The sequence below is a fragment of the Xyrauchen texanus genome, chromosome 9 (assembly GCF_025860055.1).
Source record: "Xyrauchen texanus isolate HMW12.3.18 chromosome 9, RBS_HiC_50CHRs, whole genome shotgun sequence".
Taxonomy (NCBI): domain Eukaryota; kingdom Metazoa; phylum Chordata; class Actinopteri; order Cypriniformes; family Catostomidae; genus Xyrauchen; species Xyrauchen texanus.
This window is the reverse complement of record NC_068284.1, coordinates 44,397,008-44,418,902: the sequence shown is the minus strand read 5'-3', so window position 1 is coordinate 44,418,902 and position 21,895 is coordinate 44,397,008. Positions and strand designations below refer to the sequence as shown.

The 21,895-nt window shown below is 38.7% G+C and overlaps 2 protein-coding genes across 2 annotated transcripts; both read left to right on the top strand.

The window, feature by feature from the left end:
- Nucleotides 1–1,120: 1,120 nt before the first annotated feature.
- Nucleotides 1,121–2,565, top strand: LOC127649342 (CD59 glycoprotein-like). Its single transcript, XM_052134397.1, has 4 exons — nt 1,121–1,228; nt 1,451–1,503; nt 1,758–1,880; nt 2,222–2,565. Exons 2-4 carry the CDS (start codon nt 1,452–1,454, stop codon nt 2,332–2,334), a joined length of 288 nt encoding a protein of 95 aa, XP_051990357.1. The 5' UTR covers nt 1,121–1,228; nt 1,451; the 3' UTR covers nt 2,335–2,565.
- Nucleotides 2,566–4,953: 2,388 nt separating this feature from the next.
- LOC127649618 (uncharacterized) lies at nt 4,954–9,969 on the top strand. Its single transcript, XM_052134818.1, has 4 exons — nt 4,954–5,000; nt 6,336–6,574; nt 7,939–8,096; nt 8,493–9,969. Exons 2-4 carry the CDS (start codon nt 6,416–6,418, stop codon nt 8,998–9,000), a joined length of 825 nt encoding a protein of 274 aa, XP_051990778.1. The 5' UTR covers nt 4,954–5,000; nt 6,336–6,415; the 3' UTR covers nt 9,001–9,969.
- The last annotated feature ends 11,926 nt before the right edge of the window (nt 9,970–21,895 follow it).

Sequence of the window (21,895 nt, the reverse complement as noted above, 5' to 3'; positions counted from 1 at the left end):
TGATTACAGCAAGTCACTTACAATGGAAGTGAATAGAAGTAATACTACTTTCAGAAGTATAGCCACAAGATGTAAACATTATATATGTTAACATTATCCTAGTGTGGTAAAGTTATTTCTATCAGGAAGACTTGTAGACTTGAGTGAGATTAAAGATGACATATATTTGATGAATATAGAACAAAATTAGAAAGGTAACGTCTCTCTTTGGTGTAAGCCCCGTCTGGCGGTCCGAAGAAGTTGTACTCAGAACCGTCATATCCTGCCGGAGATAGGAGGCAGGGGCGAGGAGCCTAACCCCCGTGCGGGACAGGGCTCAACTGGTGATGGTGGGGTGGTGGAGGTTGCCGCATTAGCACACTGAAACAGAAATGTGATAGATTGTGAGCAGACTTATAAAGCAACGGCTTACATGTGATTGGCTAGGAATTACCCAGCTAATGGTGCGATGATGTACAGCTGCTAGTCTTCTCGCTAGAACTACACTGCGCTTACATATCCAATACTGCAACTTCGTTGACATGACAGCGCAACGTAGGGAAACCCTGTAAGCGGTTTTATCACAGTAAAGTCACATTAACATGCGCAATGTTTACGTAATATGGCTATCCCGTGTGTATTGAAATGTTTATGGACTGGCCCCATTCACCTCCATCACTGGAACATTGGTTTTTGCCTGAAGAGTTGGAATGATTGTCTGTGATATTCAACAATATGCTACAAATGCTTTCAATTGACCTTGACTTGTATTGAACCTGAACATTCCTTTCAGATAATTGCACATCATAGTACGTGTTGGAGTTCATGGCTGCTCATGAACAACTCTTTGTATAATATTTAAAATGTGTACGAAGGCTCACCAAAACTGCCTCTATGCTTCTAAACTTTGGACAAGCTTGTTACAGCAGATAAAAAACAAAGATAAGGGATAAAAAAGAGATCTTTTGTAGCAACAGGAACAGACTGGAACAGAACAAAAATAAACAGTTACACAACCACATGAACCTGTTAACAAATAATAAAAAAGGATTTATCAACTGGAGTCCACACCAAGAGCAAACAATGAACAATACTGACTTTGAGTTTCTTTGGCCTAATTTCAACACAGAATTTCCAAATTCCTGACATCGGATTACGGGAACTGATTCACTCCAGGACACATCGCAGTATATAAGGGACAGACACAAGTGTCAATAAATGATCAACTCAGCTCTGCATCACAGTGAAGGTATGCTTCCACACTATCCAGTCATTGTTTTTATGTTGTGTATAGGTTGAGTCCTCTGTCTGGACACATATTGCATTGAGGTTAATTCAGTTCAGATTAATGAGAGTCATTATGGCCAGACACAATTATATTAGTTGCAATTTAGTATAACAACTACTATCAGGATCAACTACTTTGCATTAAAATCTAATGTTCCTGAAGTTCTTTCTGTTTATCCAACAGTATGATGAAGGTTCTGCTATTGGCACTTGTTCTTGCCCTAGTGTTGGCAGATGGTGAGTTGCTGGTTGTTTCCTAAAGGCTGCAAGTGAAACCAGTCTGAACTTTGAAAGTTAAATGTCACAGCAGTCTAAGAATTCTTGTTGTGTAACTAAACGCTCCATTATTTGTGTCATTATTGCATTACCATAAAGATCAAGTTAAAATCTCGTAGCACTGTAATCTGCCGATAATACATTTACGCAATATCGAGTGTCATAAACGCATGTTTTAAATCCTTTAACTAAAGTATGTGCACACTGTGTTGCAGGCTCTGCCTTGGAATGTCACAGGTGTGTTCCCAGCACACCTGGTGGAAGATGTTCAATCACCAAAGAGACCTGTGGCTATAAACAAGATGCATGCGTAGCTGCCAGATTTACCACGTCTCCCTGTGAGTTTACCTTATATCATCCGATCACAGATTATCTATCTTATAACTTCAAATATCCCCTAGTGGACCTAAATAACCAATCTTTCAGGCAAGGGTATATGTCCAACCAACATTCAAAGTTTACATTGACAAAATGTCCTTTTCTTGCTTTCATTTTTATTTCTTTACTGTTCATAATGTGCATACCTTCACATCAAAGAAATATAGAGGTATCCAAATACTCCCACCATTCACTGTGTCTTACACGTATGAATATATATATTATTAAACCAGGCAGAACAAAATATGTCAAGATGGGCGAGGACACTCATTTTGTTTCATGTTCTTTTATATTCCTCTAGTTTCCTATTTCCAGAGGTGTATCGCCATGTCAGATTGCATGATTCTTCAGTCCAGCCCCTATATCAAGACTCGGTGCTGTCAGACAGACCTCTGCAATACACCTGTCCTTTAAACCCACGTGACTCCAACACAAGTCTTTAAGGGGAAAATGACACAAACTGAGTCAATGTTCCACACAATGTGGAATTCTCTACTGAAACAATAACAATAATAAAGTAATTACAGGATGTTACACAAAATATTTGCATATTAAATCAATGGTTTTCATTTGTTTTTGGGTGATTCTGTAACTAAAGGCACTTTTCAAAAAAACAATTCTCAATTAAAAACATTTTAAATAAAAGTTTCCATACTTTGGTCTTCTATTTTTACACTAGCGTTGGTAACTCTTTAATGCATACCATATACTTAATGCATTAGGTATCTTGATCAAACAATCATTTTTTTTATCTTTTTTCATTGTCATTGTTAGTTCATGTTAACTAATGTTAATAAATGGAACTTTATTGTGAGTCGTTTTGTCCAATGTGAAGACTGTACCCTGAAACAAAACCCACTTTAATAGTGAGATATTGCCATCATATGGAGAGAAGTAACACTGCACAGTTTATTGACGAGGTAAGTGGGTGTGTAAACAAATAAGCAAATAAAACGTATTAATATGTGTTTGCTTGTTTGCTTGAGCTTCCATTGCGCACCTGTAACGCGTCATCACCTTCCTTAAATTTTCGATACTCATACGCCCTCTAGTGGCTCAAACAAAGATTACAACAAAATATAATGGCTCCAACACCATTGACCTAGATGCTATTTTTTAGAATCGTACACAATAATACGTTAATGTAACCTACAAATAGATCGCATCGTAAGTACTTTTGTAAAGTAGTAGTTAACAAAGACATCACACAAGTATTATTTTATTTCTAAAATTAAAATTATATATTATCAAATCTATTTGCTAATTTGAGAACATTTTTCTGGTAAGTACATTTTACTTTAGATCTTGTATTTATTCGCAGTAATGCTGGGTGATGCTGTCTCGTAGATTACATAACATGCATCAAGTGTTACCTTTCCCCATTTTTAAGTAGATTTACTAAGAAAAACTAAAAAATAATACAAATTAAGTCAATCATACTAGTCATTATTTTCAGTGTTTGTATTCCGTATTAAAGAGAGTGTATTCCATCATATGACCAAGAAGAAGAAGTAACAATTTACTCACCCTTTATTCCTCATTTACTCACCATCATTTTTGTTTTAAACCCACAGGACTTTCTTTCATCCATGGAATACAAAAAGAGATGTTAACCTCAGTCCCCATTCACTTGCCTTGTGTGCCTTGTATGGAAAAATGATGCAATGAAAGTGAATAGTGACTGAGGCTATCACACTTTCTTTCATCTCCTTGTGTGTACCAAGTATCACATAGGACAGAATGTTGTAGAGGTGGAACATGGTTAATCATGTTAGAATGTTCTTTTTCACATTGTCCACAAGGGGGCGTTCCTGGATAGTTTGAATCGTCTGTATGGCAACCCCTGTATGGCAAGCTGTTTTAACATTTAATCATTTTAACCTACTAGTCTCTATTTTAATATGGCAAGCCGTTTTAACATTTAATCATTTTAACCTACTAGTCTCTATTTTAATATGGCAAGCCGTTTTAACATTTAATCATTGTAACCTACTAGTCTCTATTTTAATATGGCAAGCCGTTTTAACATTTAATCATTTTAACCTACTAGTCTCTATTTTCAGGCTACTAGTGCTTATTTTTTAGATACTAGTATCTATTCCATTAAGTACTAGTACTTATTCATTAGCTACTAGTGCTTATTCTTTAGGTACTAGTGCCTTTTCTTTAGATACTAGTGCTTATTCTTTAGGTACTAGTGCCTTTTCTTTAGATACTAGTGCTTATTCTTTAGGTACTAGTGCCTTTTCTTTAGATACTAGTGCTTATTCTTTAGGTACTAGTGCCTTTTCTTTAGATACTAGTGCTTATTCTTTAGGTACTAGTGCCTTTTCTTTAGATACTAGTGCTTATTCTTTAGGTACTAGTGCCTTTTCTTTAGATACTAGTACTTATTCATTAGATACTGGTCCTTATTTATTAGATACTAGTGCTTATTCCAATAGTGTCTAGTATTTAATTATACCCAACTTTTAAGAAAAAATAGAACTAGTGCTTATTTTTTAGTTACTAGTAACATTTTAGATCAAAGATATCCTTACCTTAATAGATACTAGTACTATATAAATAATCAGTATGCAAATAATATGTTGAATATTAATGAACCAACTGCATATTAAGGGGAGATGACAGGAAACGGAAGGAGAAGAGGAGAAAGAATTAAGGTGCAACATGTCGGAGGTTGTTGAACAAATTCGCAGAAAATGCAGTCATGTAGAAAGAGCACATGGACATGGAATCTTAGGAAGCGCACATCTGAATGCCATTGATTCGACTTTATTGAATTTAAGAAGAATTGAAGGCATGCTGGCTCCTGAAACAGTGGAAGAACTTATTAGCAGTCTATCGGATCTCAGAGCTTTCGTCAGACAGTCCGTGTCACTCGAGGAGCGCAGGGCAGACGCCTTCACAGTTCCTAGAACTTCGCTCAGGTCTGTAAGCATATTTTTACTTGAGTTTTCGGAAACACACTTTTACGTTGGTCCCGTTTATTTATCTCGCCTCTCTGTTTCAGTGTCTGTTCCATCCCCAAATCTTTCCGAGTGAACAAATATGGTGTTAATGAGAAGACTAATTAAAAAGTAAGTAACTTCTCCGTGTCCATTATGCACATGTAGGCCTAGTGTTTACCGAACTTAGATGACTGCTGATAATTAAAAAAAAAGTTATCAAAACGCTACAGCACTCAAACGAATTAAACTACTGACATTGGCTTTGGTTTTATGAACTAATGCCTTGCAAATACCTCCTTACAGTAGCCTACATGAATGCAGGAATAATTTAATATCCACTGTATAACGTTAGTCTACAGTATTTTTCTGCAGCATGGTGGTAGGCTACCTTTAATATTATTTTCAAAAAGTTCAATTAGTGATTTTATGTAAATAGGTAAAAAAAAAAAAAAACTTGTTATATGTGAACACATGCAGTTCTTTTTTTATTGCAAGGAAATAAACAGCACTGAATTGAATACATTAACATAACAAACTTGTTCTTATTGTTATCAATGAGTTTTCAATTGTTTTTTTTTACAATAATGTAATTCCCAACGATAAATACATCAAATAGGCAGAGTCTTGAGATTCTGCAGTTCAAAAATGCATATAAAGTTGTCATGATGTCATTGTTTCGATTTAATTAAAATGCATGTTTAGTTATAATTATGCAGATAATTTGAGCTAGTGAAGTCATACAGTACTTTATTGATGCACAGTATTTATTATTCAAGAAACTGGAAAATGTTAGGGGAGCCCAATGCTTTTTGCCCCAATACTGATAAAAGTCTAGAAACGCCCCTGCTACCAAACATTCTGTTCTTACGGGGTTTTCCAGTAAACAATACCTGTCTAAATTTGTTTATTAGACGTTGAAATATACATGCATAATGACATTTAAGATCAAATGACACTATTTAAGCAAAGCAAGGAATTAAAAAACAAAATTAAAGAAGAAAAGGAATTAACAGTTTATATTAATCTCAACAACCCAAATTTTGTATAATCCTGGTGCATTTGCTGTTTTTTTTTTTTTAGTTCAATGGAAACTAGCTGTAAATAAAAATAATTTTAAGAGTTTTACATATTTTTTAAGGTTTTGTATTCATATACTTACATATGAGAATACAAGAATGTATTCAAAAATAAATGTGGCAATAAAATAAAAGATATTTAGGTGTCCCTACATCAGCTTCAGAACTTTGTCTTGTGGTATTGGCACATATTACATATTTATGCTTCATAAAAACCAAAATCCTATCACTGCCACAAGACAAAATGCATTACTATTATTCATAGTTTCTGTTAAAACATGATTTGCATATTCTCAAGTAAAATTTTGTGTTTAAATATTTATTTCACACAATAAATCATTAATTGTTGTTTAGTCAGTTTTGCTTAACAGTGTGTGTATATCCATAGGTCAGCGAGGGAGACCTAAGATCACCGTGACGAGACAACAGCTGGAATTCTTGGTGACCCAGGGCTACACCATCAAGCGCATGGCCCAACTTTTGGGATGTTTGGCATCATTTTTATACAAGAGGACAAAAGCTCTAGGGCTGCCAACTAGGAATTCCATGTCAAGATCGTTGACTGATGAGGAGTTGGAACAGCACATTAGACGACTTCATGGGTTATATCCCAGATCTGGCAATGAGGTAGTACCAAACTTTTTTATCTCTATATTGTTGTATATTATTATTGTAATTTTACATTTTGTTACTTTAAATGTGAACTTTTTAGATAGTTTTTAAAATGTAGGCTGATCCAGAGTAAGAGTATTGTTCTAGTATGCGGTTCATATCAGAGGAGTTTAAGTTAGCCAGAATCCACTGACCAGTCACACGCAGGTGTTGCAATAATTTGAAAAAAAAAGTGACTTGTAAATCTCTGTACATTGCAAACTATGAACATGCATATACAAATACGAGAGAGTAATACAGGTATGCAACATGTGTAAGTTAATACTCTTTATTGGGTGAACTATTCAAGTTTTTCAAGTATAACACCTGGTTTCACAGATATGGATTAGATAAAGCCAGAATTTGGCCTTAGTTCAATTAGGACAATAAGTAGCTTTTATAAATGTGCCTATAAAACAAAAATATTACTGTGTATCGTGAGATAAGTTGCTTTCAGTATAAATTCAAACATGCATTATAGTTTGGGACTAGGTAGTTCACCCAAAAATGAAAATTACATGATTTACTCACCCTCAAACCATTCTAGGTTCATGTGACATTCTTCTTTCAGACGAATACAATTTGGAGTTATATTAAAAAATGTCCTGGCTCTTCCAAGCTTTATAATGGCAATGAATGGCTGTTTCTATCCATCATAAAAGTGAACCCATCCATCATTAAAGTGCTACACACAGCTCTGGGGTGAGGCCTTCTGAAGCGAAGCCATGCGTTTGTGTATGAAAAATATCCATATTTAAAACTAAGTTGCGTTTAGGTGCAAGTAGACTATGTATGTGCGTTTGGCCGGAAGCTAGAATTTTACTTTGTAATGTGTTAAGGGATAATGTAGAGCGATGTGGTTGTTATAGCGAATACAACCCAGACAGGCTGATTCGCGTCGGTGTCTTGAATCAGCCTGAAGGGGTTGTATTCGCTATAACAACCGCATCGCTCCTTACATGGCTACCTACCAAATAAATCAATAATTTGACAAAATATTGATTTAAAAAAGGAGTTTATTGATTTAAAAACTATTGTATTGCTTTCGGATTGATAGCTGTCCTGCAGAGTGAACAGAACTGTGTCCATGGCAACGCTCTGTTTTTCATGGCAACGGTCTGTTATCAAGAAATAACACACCGCATTCTACATTACAATTCAACCAAGCCATGTAATAAAAATGGATATTTTTCTTACACGTACGCATCGCTTCAGAAGGCCTTTATTAAACCCCTCAGAGCCATGTGGAACACTTTTATGATGGAAAATCATGGGCTAATTTTTGCCATTTTTGGCTGAACTAATCCTTTAAGCATTGTCTGTGAAATTGGGTGTACCAGGGATTGCTGGTATCACGACAGAGAGTGAGAATAATGTTGACGAACATTGACCCAGCAGCAGCTGCACGTAGATGGAGTGCTGCCGTGGCCAGAAGAACATATTATGTGCCATATCCAAACAGTCTGTGGCACATGGATGGAAATATGCATCTCATCAGGTATTTAGGATTTTCTTTAAAAAAAATATATATATACATACATTTTATTTAACATTTTACACATTTATATATATTAATCCTTGTGGTCTGATGTGACTGACCTTGATTGAAATTTTAAAAAAAATCCCTTCAAATATTTTTTCTTACATAAAGCAAATCTGTTTAGCTGAACCCTCCACGTCCACTGTGTGAAAACCAGTAAAACAAATCTAAATTGACATTAAAATACACCCATACTAATTGTCTGTGTTTTGGCTGATCAGATTGTTTTGTTAAATTTACTATTCATTAAGACTAACAACTAATCCACAAATCATTTTAATTTTTGCTTATTAGTTTTTTTGTGAGTTATAGCAGTATGCTAGAGCTGTTAAATATCTGGGTTTTTTTTTTCAGATGGGGCTTAGTCATTCATGGAGCTATAGATGGATACTCCCGCCTGATAACATACTTGAACTGTAATACAGACAACAGAGCTGCCACAGTGCTCACACAGTTCTTAAAAGCCACATGTGTTTATGGACTTCCATCTAGAGTGCGGTCAGATCATGGTGGAGAGAACACACAAGTGGCATTGTTCATGAATGTTGTTCATGGTGTGGAGCACAGAAGCCACATCACAGGGGAATCTGTACACAATCAGAGAATAGAGCGTCTTTGGAGGGATGTTTTCCTGCATGTTTTGCACAGTTTCTACAATGAATTCTACAGCTTTGAGGACAATGGCACCCTAGATCCTGCAAACGACGTCCACAAGCTTTCTCTTCATCTTGTGTATTTACCTGAAATTCAAAGTAGATTGAGCAGGTTTCGTGAAGCCTGGAATCATCACCGTCTGAGAACAGAACACAACCGAACACCCTCTCAGATCTGGACTGATGGCATGCTGACCAACATGGGGTAAATCGCACGTCTATCAACAATGTGTTTGGTGATGATCCATTCACGGAGCACAATTTAGAGGGACTTCTGGCACAACATAGCATTAACAACTTCCCAGCTGAAATGGTCGACCAGTTCCCTGCCGTTAATGTCAATCCACCCAGTGTTGACCTCAGCCAGGAACAACAGGAAGAGGTTATGATTGCCATTGAAGGCATTGCAGACTTAAAATTAAAATATGAAATGTGCTGCAATGAAATTTCCCATCAACTTTCATTAACTATGTGAAAAATCTGAAAACCTGCTTGCTGAGTGTTGCTGAGTTTTTTACTATAAGGTTTTAAACCTAGTTGTTTGTCAATGTAGAATAGGCAATTTCTCAACTTCCATGCTGCCAAACAAATATTCTTTGGAGTGTTTTATTTGAATAAAAACCACTAACAAGTTTTTTTTCCACAATTTTACACTGTGGCCTCCTTGTATATTTCATACATTAAAAAAATAAATAAACACCTTTAATTTTTTTTTAATCCTTTTATTTTAATTGTTTACATTTAACAGTTGTATACATTGAAAGAAAAGGGTTTCAAAAAGAGTACTATGAATTATGGATAGAACTTATCCAATTTGTTGGATTTTATAAGGTTGACACAAACGTGTCAATTTGTCACCCAAATAAACCCAGTTTTTGCTAAACTTTTCTACTTAACAAAAAAGGGATAATTCACCCAAAAATGAAAATTCTATCATGTACTCACCCTCAGGTTGTTCCAAACCTGTACGAGTTTCTTTCTTCTGCTGAAAACAAAGGAAGATATTTTGAAGAATGTCAGTAACCAAACAGTTGATGCATTGACTTCCATATTATGAAGTCAATGGGGTCCATCAACAGTTTGGTTACCTTAAGTTAACCTTGCTTTAAGGAATACACAACTTGTTATTAAGGATACCAATCCAAAATAAATAAGAAAATTCTGTTTTATGATGTAAATGGTGGATGTTGTTTTTGTTGTAATATAGTAATTTGCCAATAGGTGTCACTGTTGTATTGTGCCATCTAGTGTGCTGCTAGAGTTCTGTTCTTTTTCTTCGTTGCTTTTACCTCTCGTTGTTTTTCTTCCGTAATAAAAAGCATGTGAAACTTCAATAGTTTTATGTTGTTACTAACTATCCCCATTGCACAAGATGACATTAACATACAAATCAGTTACATAACTTGCCTTCTGCATCTAGAAGGTAGTCCCTCCAGAAGGCTACTGCAGTGTTTTCTTCTGCCCGCCTGTTACTTCCAGCAACTGAGTAGCGAATATTAAACAAGTCTTCAAGGGTGTCTGCAGTAAGTGGCTGTTGTGGGCTGCAGAAAATGGGTCTGAAGGCTTCTTTGTGTTTAACAACAGCATTCAACAGGCCAAGAGTCATCAGGCCCTCCCGGAGTCTTCAAGAAAAAAGAAAAAATAGTTTTATAAAAACGATCCTCATTTTAAAATATAGTGCATAAACGTATTATTTGTCCTTTTCAAACAACAATTGTCACATTTTCATGGGATAAGGTTTTGTTATTTATGATAGCCTGTAGAGAATTGTATAGTTTACTGGTCGATATATAATTACAGTTATATAATAATTTAAAATAAATATTAATTTATGGAAATTATGTGAAGAGACCTCTATTCAAGAGTATCAATTCAAGTGCAATAACTCTTCTGCCAGGCATCATGACAAAACCTAAAATGATTGAAACTTCATAAACTCAGCAAAAAAAAAAAATATAAAAGAAGAAAAAAAAACATTCTCTTAATTTCAACGTTTCTTTCAGTAGGCTACATTTCTTAACATGTTACGTTCCTCTCCCAGTCTAAATTAGGGGACAGCGCCTTCATAATAGCTCTATATGGTCTCAAACGCGTTCACGCCATTGCTACATTATCATTGAAAACGTGGACGTTTTCAGAGAATTTAAAAATTGTGATTTACAGGCCATGTAAAATCACGAAAAAAATAATTTAAAAACTTTTAAAATTATTTAAATATTGTAGTAAAATATGGAATAATGCTGCCTAGCTCCATAGTATTATCAATATCCGCATTGCACTCGTTAGCCTCATGAAATAACAAGTAATATGTATAAATAAGTAAAAGTAAATAATATGTAGCTACAGCTTGCAGAATCTGCAAAATATCAATAATTTTTTTTTTTTTTTTTTTCCACAAATAAGAACTCATAAATTAGGCTACATCTTTATTTAGCACTGCAACAAAATACTATGTATTAACATATGTTATAGCCTAGTCCACAAGATAATAAATCTGCATTTACACAAATGAGGCAGTTCAAACGTTTTATTTGATTCTCAGTATTAGCGTGTCATACCTTGAAAATGCATTAAAGTCCCATGTTTGTCCTGAGCACCTGCTCACAGTTCTTCAGAAAAAATCCTCCAGGATTGTTGGCTTTCCAGCATCTTCTGCATAATTCCAGCAGTGACTGATTTTTGAGATCCATATTTTCACACTGATGACAACTGAGCGTGCAGGACAGATATAATAAGATCGTTAAATTAAATAAGAATAATTAACATCCACTTCAAAAGTTTAGGCCACTGGATCTTGATGCGTTGCTGTTGCGGCCCTTGGCTCCTTAATAATGGCAGAGAGTCTCTAACGGGTGCAATAATTTTTTATTCTTCCAAAATCAGCGTGAGCACCGTGAAAACTAAAAGTAAACACAAATAGCTGGTTAATGAACCTTTGGACACAAATTCACAAGAAAAATCCTCACCTCATTTACAGCATCAAGAAGCATTTGTACATGTGCAATGCAAATCAAATGACCTTTAAAGTTATTTAAAAATAACAACCAAAGACAATAATTTGCTCACTTAACACATACACTTTCCTGGTACAAGATAAACAACAAAACAATTTCCAATAACAGTCAAAATAGACATTTTACATCTTTGACGCCTTTTATACATGGAGCCAAATGATACACACCTGGCTCCGCTCACCAAGGGTGCAAATTTTAGATTTGCTGCTTTTCAGAATTAGCCGCTAGCTTGAAGGTCTCTGAACTAAAACAGCACACAAATGTGTGGATATAAGACAAAGCAAACTTCACCAAAAACACCATGAAAAACGAAAATACATCAACTAATTAATATTGTAAAGTGAACAGCACCAGGATTTCACAACCTGAGTCAACTTACATTTCCCTGATATTCTGAGATGAGAGAAGTCAGGCATGTGCAAATCGAATGATCAGTTTATACAGGTTCCTGGGCTCACAGCCTCAAACCCAGTCACATGAATTACCTGACTGAGAATGCACTACCTCTAGCGGCCTCCAGTGGCCACTTACACTCCCACCAATCATGTTATGATAAATGAACTCAGCATGGAAAACAAAACAGTTACTCATACATGATTTCTAGATTTGTATAACTGCCGTATAACTGAAGTATAGAGCTATAAATCACAAAGAAAAATAGGGTCACCTTAAATAAAACTATTAAACCAACATGTCTGATGTAAGTGTACTTAAGCTTGACAGACCGTTAATTGTTTTCAAGGAGGAGCACCAGCTTTTGGATCGGCCTTTCGATGATTGAGGGCTTACATCGGTGGTTCTGTTTCTGTGTTAGTTTCCGCTCCCCAACTTGTACCTTTACCCGACGAACTAAGCCATCTGACCCTTCTGTAGTTTCAACAACTCGTCCTAGTTGCCACTGATTCCTTGGGAGTGTATCTTCCTTTATGATGACTATGTCGTCCACTTTCAAGTTGCGCCGCCGTACATGCCACTTTTGCCTAATGGATGTATTCAGGAGGTATTCTTTTTTCCACCGGCTCCAGAACTGTTCGGTTAAATATTGTACTCTGCGCCATCTTTTTGCGGCGTACACATCTTCCTTTACGAACTTTCCGGGAGGTGGTAAGGCGACTTTAGCTTTCATCAGGATCAGGTGGTTTGGAGTCAGGGGCTCTGGTGCCAAAGGATCATTGATTCCTTCAACGTTTAATGGGCGACTGTTTACAATGGCCATAGCTTCGTAGAACAGCGTTCTAAGCGAGGCATCATCTAGTCTACCGGAACACTGAGCGATCGTAACATTCAGCACGTTGCGGATGGTCCGAATTTGTCGCTCCCACACACCGCCTGCATGACTTGCTGAAGGAGCATTGAGAATGAACTCGCACTGTTTATCCGCCAGAAAGGCTTCCAGTGCCTCTGTGTCACATTGCTTGAGGGCTTCCTTGAACTCATTCTTCGCACCCACAAAGTTTGTGCCCTGATCACAGCGGAGTTGGCAAACAGCTCCTCTAAGGCTAATAAAACACCTTAAAGCGTTAATGAAGGCATCCGTGGACATGTCTTCAAGCATTTCAAGATGGACTGCTCGAGAAGACAGGCAAGTGAAGATGAGTCCATATCTTTTGCACTCTTTGCGACCTCGCTTGGTGATAAATGGGCCGAAGCAATCCATACCGCAGAACATGAAGGGAGCTGAGACTTCCCAGCGTTCTCTGGGGAGTTCAGACATTCGTTGCTCCTCAACTGGTCGTCTGAGCCTCCGGCATTTCACACATCTATGTATTAACTTGGCGACTAGTTTACTCCCACCAATGGCCCAAAATCCATTTGACCTGAGTTCCATTAAGGTCTGGCTCCGACCCTGGTGGCAGATCTGGGCATGGTAGTGTGACAGGATAAGCTTGGTGATGTGACTGTCTTTTGGGAGAATGATGGGGTGCTTTAGTTCTTGACTGAGGGAGGATCCCTTAAGTCTTCCGCCAACGCGAAGAAGTCTCCCATCCAGAATGGGGTCGAGACAAAGAAGAGGACTGGAACTTGGAATTATGTCCCCATGAGGGCTCCTTTGCAGTGCCTTTAGCTCTTGAGGGAAGGCTTGCTGCTGGACGAGCTGAATTACCACCTCAGCAGCCCTCCTACGTTCCTCGACAGTCACAGTTTCACCGTGATATTTTAGCTTAGATCCTAGTCTTTTGATTCTTGCAACCACCTTAACAAGCATTGTCCAGGTGGAAAACCGGCTCAGGCGACTTAGAATGTCGTTCCAGTCACTGACTTGAGTTGCAAACACTTTAATCGATTTAACTTCAGGATCACCTGTGAGCAGCTCGGTTGAAGGCCTAGGTGTAGGTAGCACTTCCTGTTCCCATAGAAACTTGGGCCCTGATAACCAGCGAGTCGAAGAGATGTCTGCTGCATGAAGACCTCTAGAGGCGTGGTCAGCTGGGTTCTGTGCTGTATCTACATAGTTCCATTGATTTGGGTCTGTAATCTCTCTTATCAATTGAACGCGGTTTGCCACGAACACATGGAACCTTCGTGCCTCATTGCTGATGTAAGCCAGCACTACTTGTGAGTCTGTCCAGAAGAGTTCTTGTTCAATTTTCATCTCGAGTTCTGCCTTCAGCATAACACTCATCCTGGCTGCGGTGACTGCGGCTGAGAGTTCCAATCTTGGAATGCTTGTGATTTTCAGTAGGTGCAACCCTCGCTTTGGCCATTACAAGACTGCAATGAACCTCGTCCTTGTCATTTTTGTATCTGAGATAGGAACATGAACCATATCCTGCATTACTGGCATCTGAGAAGTGGTGCAGTTCCACCCTAACAATTTTACCAAAGTTTTGAGGATGGTAACATCTGGGTATGGCAACTTCCTTTAACCTCTGTAAACCATTCTTCCACTCCTCCCACCGTGAATGCAAGTTCTCAGGAATAGGATCGTCCCATCCAATACCTCTACGACATAGCTCCTGTAGGATGCACTTGCCACTCAAAGTGAAGGGAGCTACAAACCCGAGTGGGTCATACAGAGATGCAACGACTGACAATAGACCACGGCGAGTTGGGGGTGGTCCTTTGCGTCAATGTTGAAGCTGAATGTGTCGTTTTCTGATGACCACTGAATGCCCAATATGTGTCCTTCTGGTGTTGTGTCTGGATTAAGGTTGAGAGGATCAGTGGTTACTGCCCTTTCTGAGGGTGCCACACAGGAAAGGACCTCCATTTGATTTGAGTTAAACTTGTGCAGACGTAGACCTGCACTTTTGCACAGTTTCTGTGCTTCGACAATTAGTTCCTTAGCTTCTTTGACTGTTGGAACACTGGTTAACCCATCGCCCACGTAGAAGTTCTTCTCCACAAATACTGAAGCTGTCGAGTGGTCAACTTTGTGTTGCTGTGCCAGATACTTAAGACCAAAATTGGCACATCCAGGGAGGACGCAGCACCGAAAATGTGGACTGTCATTCTATACTCCTGCGGTTCTGTTTCTAACAGTCCACCCTCCCACCATAGGAACCTTAGGTAGTTGCGAACTTCGGGTGAGACACTGAACTGGTGGAACATCCTCTCGATGTCACAGATCACAGCAACTGCTTCCCTTCTAAAGCGACAAAGGACTCCTACTAAAGAGTTAATTAGGTCGGGGCCTGTGAGTAGAGTGTCGTTTAGAGAAATCCCCGGAACTTTGCCGAGCAATCAAACACGACTCTTAATTTGCCTGGCTTCTTGGGGTTGTACACCCCGTGATGTGGAATATACCACACAGTTTCTCCCTCCAAGAATGGAGGAGCTGGCTCTGCATCACCTTTCTTGATAGTTTCTTCCATGAAGGCGGTGTAATGGTCGAAATACTGTTTGTTGGCTTTTAACTTCTTCTTAAGATGTTGCAGCCGAACAGTAGCCAGCTTCTTATTGTTAGGGAGAGCCGAGGACAACTGCCCTTGAAAGGGAGGGAATCTCAAAATGTCCATCCTTTTTCTGCTTAATGTTATCACTAAGGAGCTGTATAAAATGAACGTCATCCTGCGACACGTACTTGTCCTCATAGCTCCTCTCGTTGAAGTCTGATTCCAGTACTTTCAGCACATCGGTGGCCACTGGCACCTCTTTCACTGCAACACGATGCACAAAGCTCTCATTTCCTTGTCTATCCAAGTGGGGATTGGCGGACCCTATAATGCTCCAGCCAAGCATTGTCCTTTGCGTGAAAGGTTCATTTTCACCACCTGTGATGACCTCCAAGGGAGCTAGTGCTGACGGGCAATCATAACCAATTAGCAGTCCAACCTCGCAATCTTGGAGTGGATGTAACTTGTTTATAAGATGTTTCAGATGAGGCCACTGAAGCGCTGTACCCCTTGTAGGAATGTGAGACTTGTCGACTGGGATGAAGTCTCGTGTGTAGGTCTGCTGTAGTTGGATATAAGTTTCAGAGTTGAGTCCCGAACTTGTAGGCCATACGCAGTCTTGCTTGCTATGACTGTGTTGACAGCTGTCATTGTGCTGAGTTTAAGTTGCACTGACTGAGTGTTCACATTTAGTTCGGTGACCAAATCTTCCAAGATGAACGTTGAGTCAGCTCTGTGTGTCGAGTAGAGCATAAGTGAGAATTTCTTTCTGGGGCTCTGTTGTTGATGACACAAGAACTGGAACAATGCTAGAGGTGGCAGAAACATGCTGTGTCAATGCATGGGCCATCACCTTGTGAATTTCCTTGCTTCCATGGTCTCCTGTGGCTACGGGATCCTTGCTTGCAGATTTGACAGGGTTTTGGTTTCTTTCTAGGTGCAAGCAGGTTGGATGACGTCTACCACATGTACTGCAGGTGTGTCGCCTTTTACAGTCTTTGGTTGTGTGACCCTTTCTTAAACACCCAAAACACAGGTGGTTTTCATGGATAAAGGCCTTCTTTTCATCTGTAGTCTTTGCTGCAAAGGTTGGACACTTAACAACACCATGCGTTTCATCTTTACAAACTAAGCAAGGTGGCCTTGGTTTCACGTTTTCCAGAGTTCCTGAGGTGGGGTTTTTCATTTGAGTGCTTGTGTTGAGCGCCTTGGCTCTCCTTGGAATCCTCTCGTCCGTGTTTTTAACATTCATCAGAAGGGGTGAGGCAATTGGGTTACAAGCTATACGAGCTTCGTTCTGCATAAACTCTGTGAAATGCGCAAAACTTGGATAGTCTCCAGATCTGTCTAGCTCTTCCACAACAATACGACTCCATCTGCGCACCATCCACTCAGGTAGCTTTTTAAGGAGCTTGTGATTTTCCTCACAATCATTTAGAATACCCAGGCCCTTAACATGAGGAATGGCCTCAACACAACCTTGAAGGAAATCTGCAAACTCTCTTAATGCAATAGGGTCATTTACAGCTATCTTTGGCCACTTCATGAGCTTTTCTCTGAAGGCCCTTTGGACAATAAATGGACTTCCATACCTATCTTGTAGGACTGCCCAGGCACCTTGATATGCCTCCTCTGAATTTCGGTAGAAAAATCCTTCAACGGCTTTGCGTGCTTCACCAGCAAGATAACTCTTTAGATAGAGCATTTTTTCACTAGCCGGGAGAGGCTTCTGGTCGATGAGAGCCATAAAGGATATCTTCCAGTCTATGAACTTTAAGGGATCACCAGTAAACGTGGTTGGTTCCGGGACAGGTAGACGGCTTAGGGTAAGTGAGCTTGCAATTGCCTGGGCTAGGCTGACCTCCTGAGCTACTGGCACCTCTGAGTGTGCGGGATGAGGCTGGAATGGCATTGCTTGTGGATTTAGTGGGATTCTGAGTCCAGCATTTTGCCCACTATACTGAGTTTTATGGTCAGTCTCCTCCTCAAAGCTTTCAAAACCCTCAAAATTGTTGTACGCTCTTACCCGAGCTGCTGCTACCTTCACTTCCTTGTCCGCTTGTAGCTGTTGTAACCTTGTTTTTTCCTCTACTAGCTTTAGTTTCATTTCAGCCTCCTTTTGCTTGATTTCTGCTAGCATCTGTGTTTCCTTGAGTTTCCATTCACTCTCCAGTTTGTTGAGTCTCGCCTGTTGAAAGTGTATTTTTTGCATGGCTTTTGCCTGTTCTACCTTGGCGGCCAGTTCTGCTTCTGCATCTGCACGTTTGCTAGAGGACCTGGAGGTGGCGCTTGAGTGGTTGCCAGATCCTTGTGATGACTCTGAAATTACTGTTTCTGTTTTCAGTATTTCCAAAGACTGACTCATACTCATCCTTATTGAGCCTATTCTCACCCTCTCTTTCTCTAGTTGGTCATTGAAAGCCTCATCTATGTTCTCAAGTCGTTTACTGACAAGGTCACAAATCTCAGCTGTAAGAGTGTCACATGCATCCATTCTTTTGACAATATCAGGAGTAGTGGTATGGTTAGCGTCGAATGGGCTCATAATTTTGATGTACTATAGCTTGTTTGGATTTAATGTTAGTTTGAATTTTATCAAGGTCCTCAGATAAGCAGAAAGCCTTCAATTTTACTCTGAATTCCTTTGCTGTGTGTTTCCAAGAATCATAGGCTTTGCTGAATGCCTTTTCATTCCTCTTTGCTTCCTGATCATGTAATTCTTGACCCTTTGTTGTTAAACTACGGTCACGGGAGCTCGACCTGACTTGTTGTGCTTCTGGGGTCTTGTCTATTTCCTCAGCAGGTGATGACATCTTGTTGGTCTAAACGGATCTGTTTGTACTTTAAAGCCTTAGAGTGTTTTATGTCTAGACTCAAATTTGGATGAGTGGTGGCTTTAACTTATCTTTAAAACTATATATTACCACTCACATCAGACATTTACACTTTGTGGACACAGCAAGGAGAGTAAACAGAAACAGCTACTGAACGTCATAAACAAGAATACTGCTGATAATCTTCAGTCAGACAATTTTGCTCCTCAGATATTGTTAGGTTCAGGAATTAAAATCTTATGAGATGACGTTGACCTACTCTTAGACTCTTAGACTTTGTACTGGTCAACCTTATGGATCTAGCATTTACCGTATTTTGTATTACACATTCAAAACCTTTCTTGGAATTATTTAGAATATGGCAGTTCTTGATTTCTCTAGAGGTCCAATGTCCCATGTGATGAATTAGCTGAGCACATAGTCCTTTAAAAACACGTTGACTTTAATGTAGTGCTCCTGTATGTGTATCTGAGGTTGGTTTTACCCAGTTAGTCAGACAAAGTCTCTCACTGCAGCTGTGGCATCCATATATTGGCGTGCAAACATCAGATGATCTTGAGTCCACTGGCTGATGAAGACGTCTGCATTGGTGGATGACTCAGCGACGAGTTTTCACTGTTGCGGCCCTTGGCTCCTTAATAATGGCAGAGAGTCTCTAACGGGTGCAATAATTTTTTATTCTTCCAAAATCAGCGTGAGCACCGTGAAAACTAAAAGTAAACACAAATAGCTGGTTAATGAACCTTTGGACACAAATTCACAAGAAAAATCCTCACCTCATTTACAGCATCAAGAAGCATTTGTACATGTGCAATGCAAATCAAATGACCTTTAAAGTTATTTAAAAATAACAACCAAAGACAATAATTTGCTCACTTAACACATACACTTTCCTGGTACAAGATAAACAACAAAACAATTTCCAATAACAGTCAAAATAGACATTTTACATCTTTGACGCCTTTTATACATGGAGCCAAATGATACACACCTGGCTCCGCTCACCAAGGGTGCAAATTTTAGATTTGCTGCTTTTCAGAATTAGCCGCTAGCTTGAAGGTCTCTGAACTAAAACAGCACACAAATGTGTGGATATAAGACAAAGCAAACTTCACCAAAAACACCATGAAAAACGAAAATACATCAACTAATTAATATTGTAAAGTGAACAGCACCAGGATTTCACAACCTGAGTCAACTTACATTTCCCTGATATTCTGAGATGAGAGAAGTCAGGCATGTGCAAATCGAATGATCAGTTTATACAGGTTCCTGGGCTCACAGCCTCAAACCCAGTCACATGAATTACCTGACTGAGAATGCACTACATCTAGCGGCCTCCAGTGGCCACTTACAGTTGCTATAAGCATCAGCGAACGTTTGCAGCTTTTGATCATTCCACAGCACACACTGTTAAGAATTAAGAAACATATAAACTTTTGAACTGTCTTTTGGGTAAATTCAGTTATTAATCTTTCTTTTTGGTCTATATGTAAACAATTACAATTTCATCATTCGCGTGAGCCTGTAACGTGCCGCGCCGTTACTTTCAGTTAATAAAATAAAAGGGGGGGGGGGCACCTAAGACTCGTAGTGACGGATTAATTGACAGCTGCTGTCAGACTCTATGTTATTAGGCTTGTTTGAGATGCGCCTTGCCTCGCCTGAAATGTAGGTGAGAGTAGGCGGCTGCAGTGAGGGGAGGAGTGAAAAAAGTGCAGGCAAGCCGGACACTTCCTGAATCTCGCTGTGTTGTGGACTGCAAACGTCAGCAATGGAAGAGATCGCGTTCGCGTTCTTTATCGCAGACGAAGTGGATGCAATTGAAATGCCACTGTTTGTACACGAAGATGGTTATGATGAGGAGAATCACCGAGGGTGAACAGTGCTCATTACTTAAAATGGCTTATTCAGTAAATGGTAGGGATATAAATCTAGAGTGGTATGTTGCAACTTGCATCTAATGAAACTTATGTCGTGTAAAAAATAATAAAAAATCCCCATGATCATTTTAAATATTATTATGGTTAAAAAAAATGCCTTACCTTGTTTCTGTTCTGCATTTCTCACTTGGGTTGCATATTTTTTATCTGTAAAAAGGAATTTCAATCAATAAAATAAAATTAATTCCATCATCAAGCAACCAATTTTTTTTTTTTTTTTTTAATCACCATTCTTTATTGTCTCAGCAATTTCTTTGCTTACTGTTAATGTTATTGCTCCCTGGGAGTCTGATAGTGTTAATAACACATTCTCCATCTTGCTACAATTGTTAACTTTGTGGGTGCCTTTTATAATCAAAGCCATAATGAGAAATGTTGAGCATACAGATGCTGCACTAAATTTACATTGTTATCCCTAATTATGGGATAAACACTTCAGAGTGGGATATGGCACAGCTGATTAACCTAATGATGTGTATCCTACTTCATGGATAGTTTACCCAAAGAAAAACAAATATTTGGGTGAACTATCCCTTTTTTACATGAAAAATATTCTATATAAATATATTACACAATTGTTTGTCACCTTAATGTAAGTTTGAATTTCATGTTTAATGATTAGGAAAATTGTGTACAGCTAATTATTATTCAAAAATAATATGAAACAAAAACACATTCTAAATTAAGAAATTAGCATGTGTGGGTTGTGTTTACTGCACTCCAGGAATAAGACATACCCAGATAAAGATATCAGATAAAAACACACAAACATGAGGCCTAATTGTAAAACCGTCACATTAGATGTGTGTATGCATGTATTGATGGATTGACTAATTTATTTAATGGCATAATGTGGTACAAAAATGTCAATGTACAAAATTAACACAAGCATACAATACAATAAAGAGAAAATTACAACAAACAGGACTTCAAAATAAGAAAATAAAAATAAAAGGGTAAATAAAGCACATGTACTAATTACTAATAAAGTACTATAGAAAAAGTAAATAGTATTAGGCTATAGGTAATGGACTTCTTAGAATTAAGGGAAAAAAATATCAGCTGACAATCGCAGCCAATGAGCATTAAGTTGTGTCGTCAGCAAGTCGTTTCCCATCATGCTTTTGATCAGCGCAGTCGGTGGAGAGCAACTGCGCGCGACTGCAGAATCCGACACGTGCGCCTTGCGCTCGCGAGAGTTTTTTGACATACATCAGCATGACATCAGAGCAAGGCCGACCGCTCTCGGACACATTTCTAACCGGCATGCATTACGCGCTGATCACCGGTGATCGGTTCTGCGCAGATTTTGCTCATCTCAAACAAGCCTATTATTATTCCTCACACGGTCGCAAGACGACATGTACATGAATCTGGCGTGGTGAGCTGGAACCTGCTTACGTCAGCTGTCACCGCCTACGTCACGAAGTACCGCAACAGCCAATAGGAAAATTCAACTGCAGTAGCCACCGTTCAT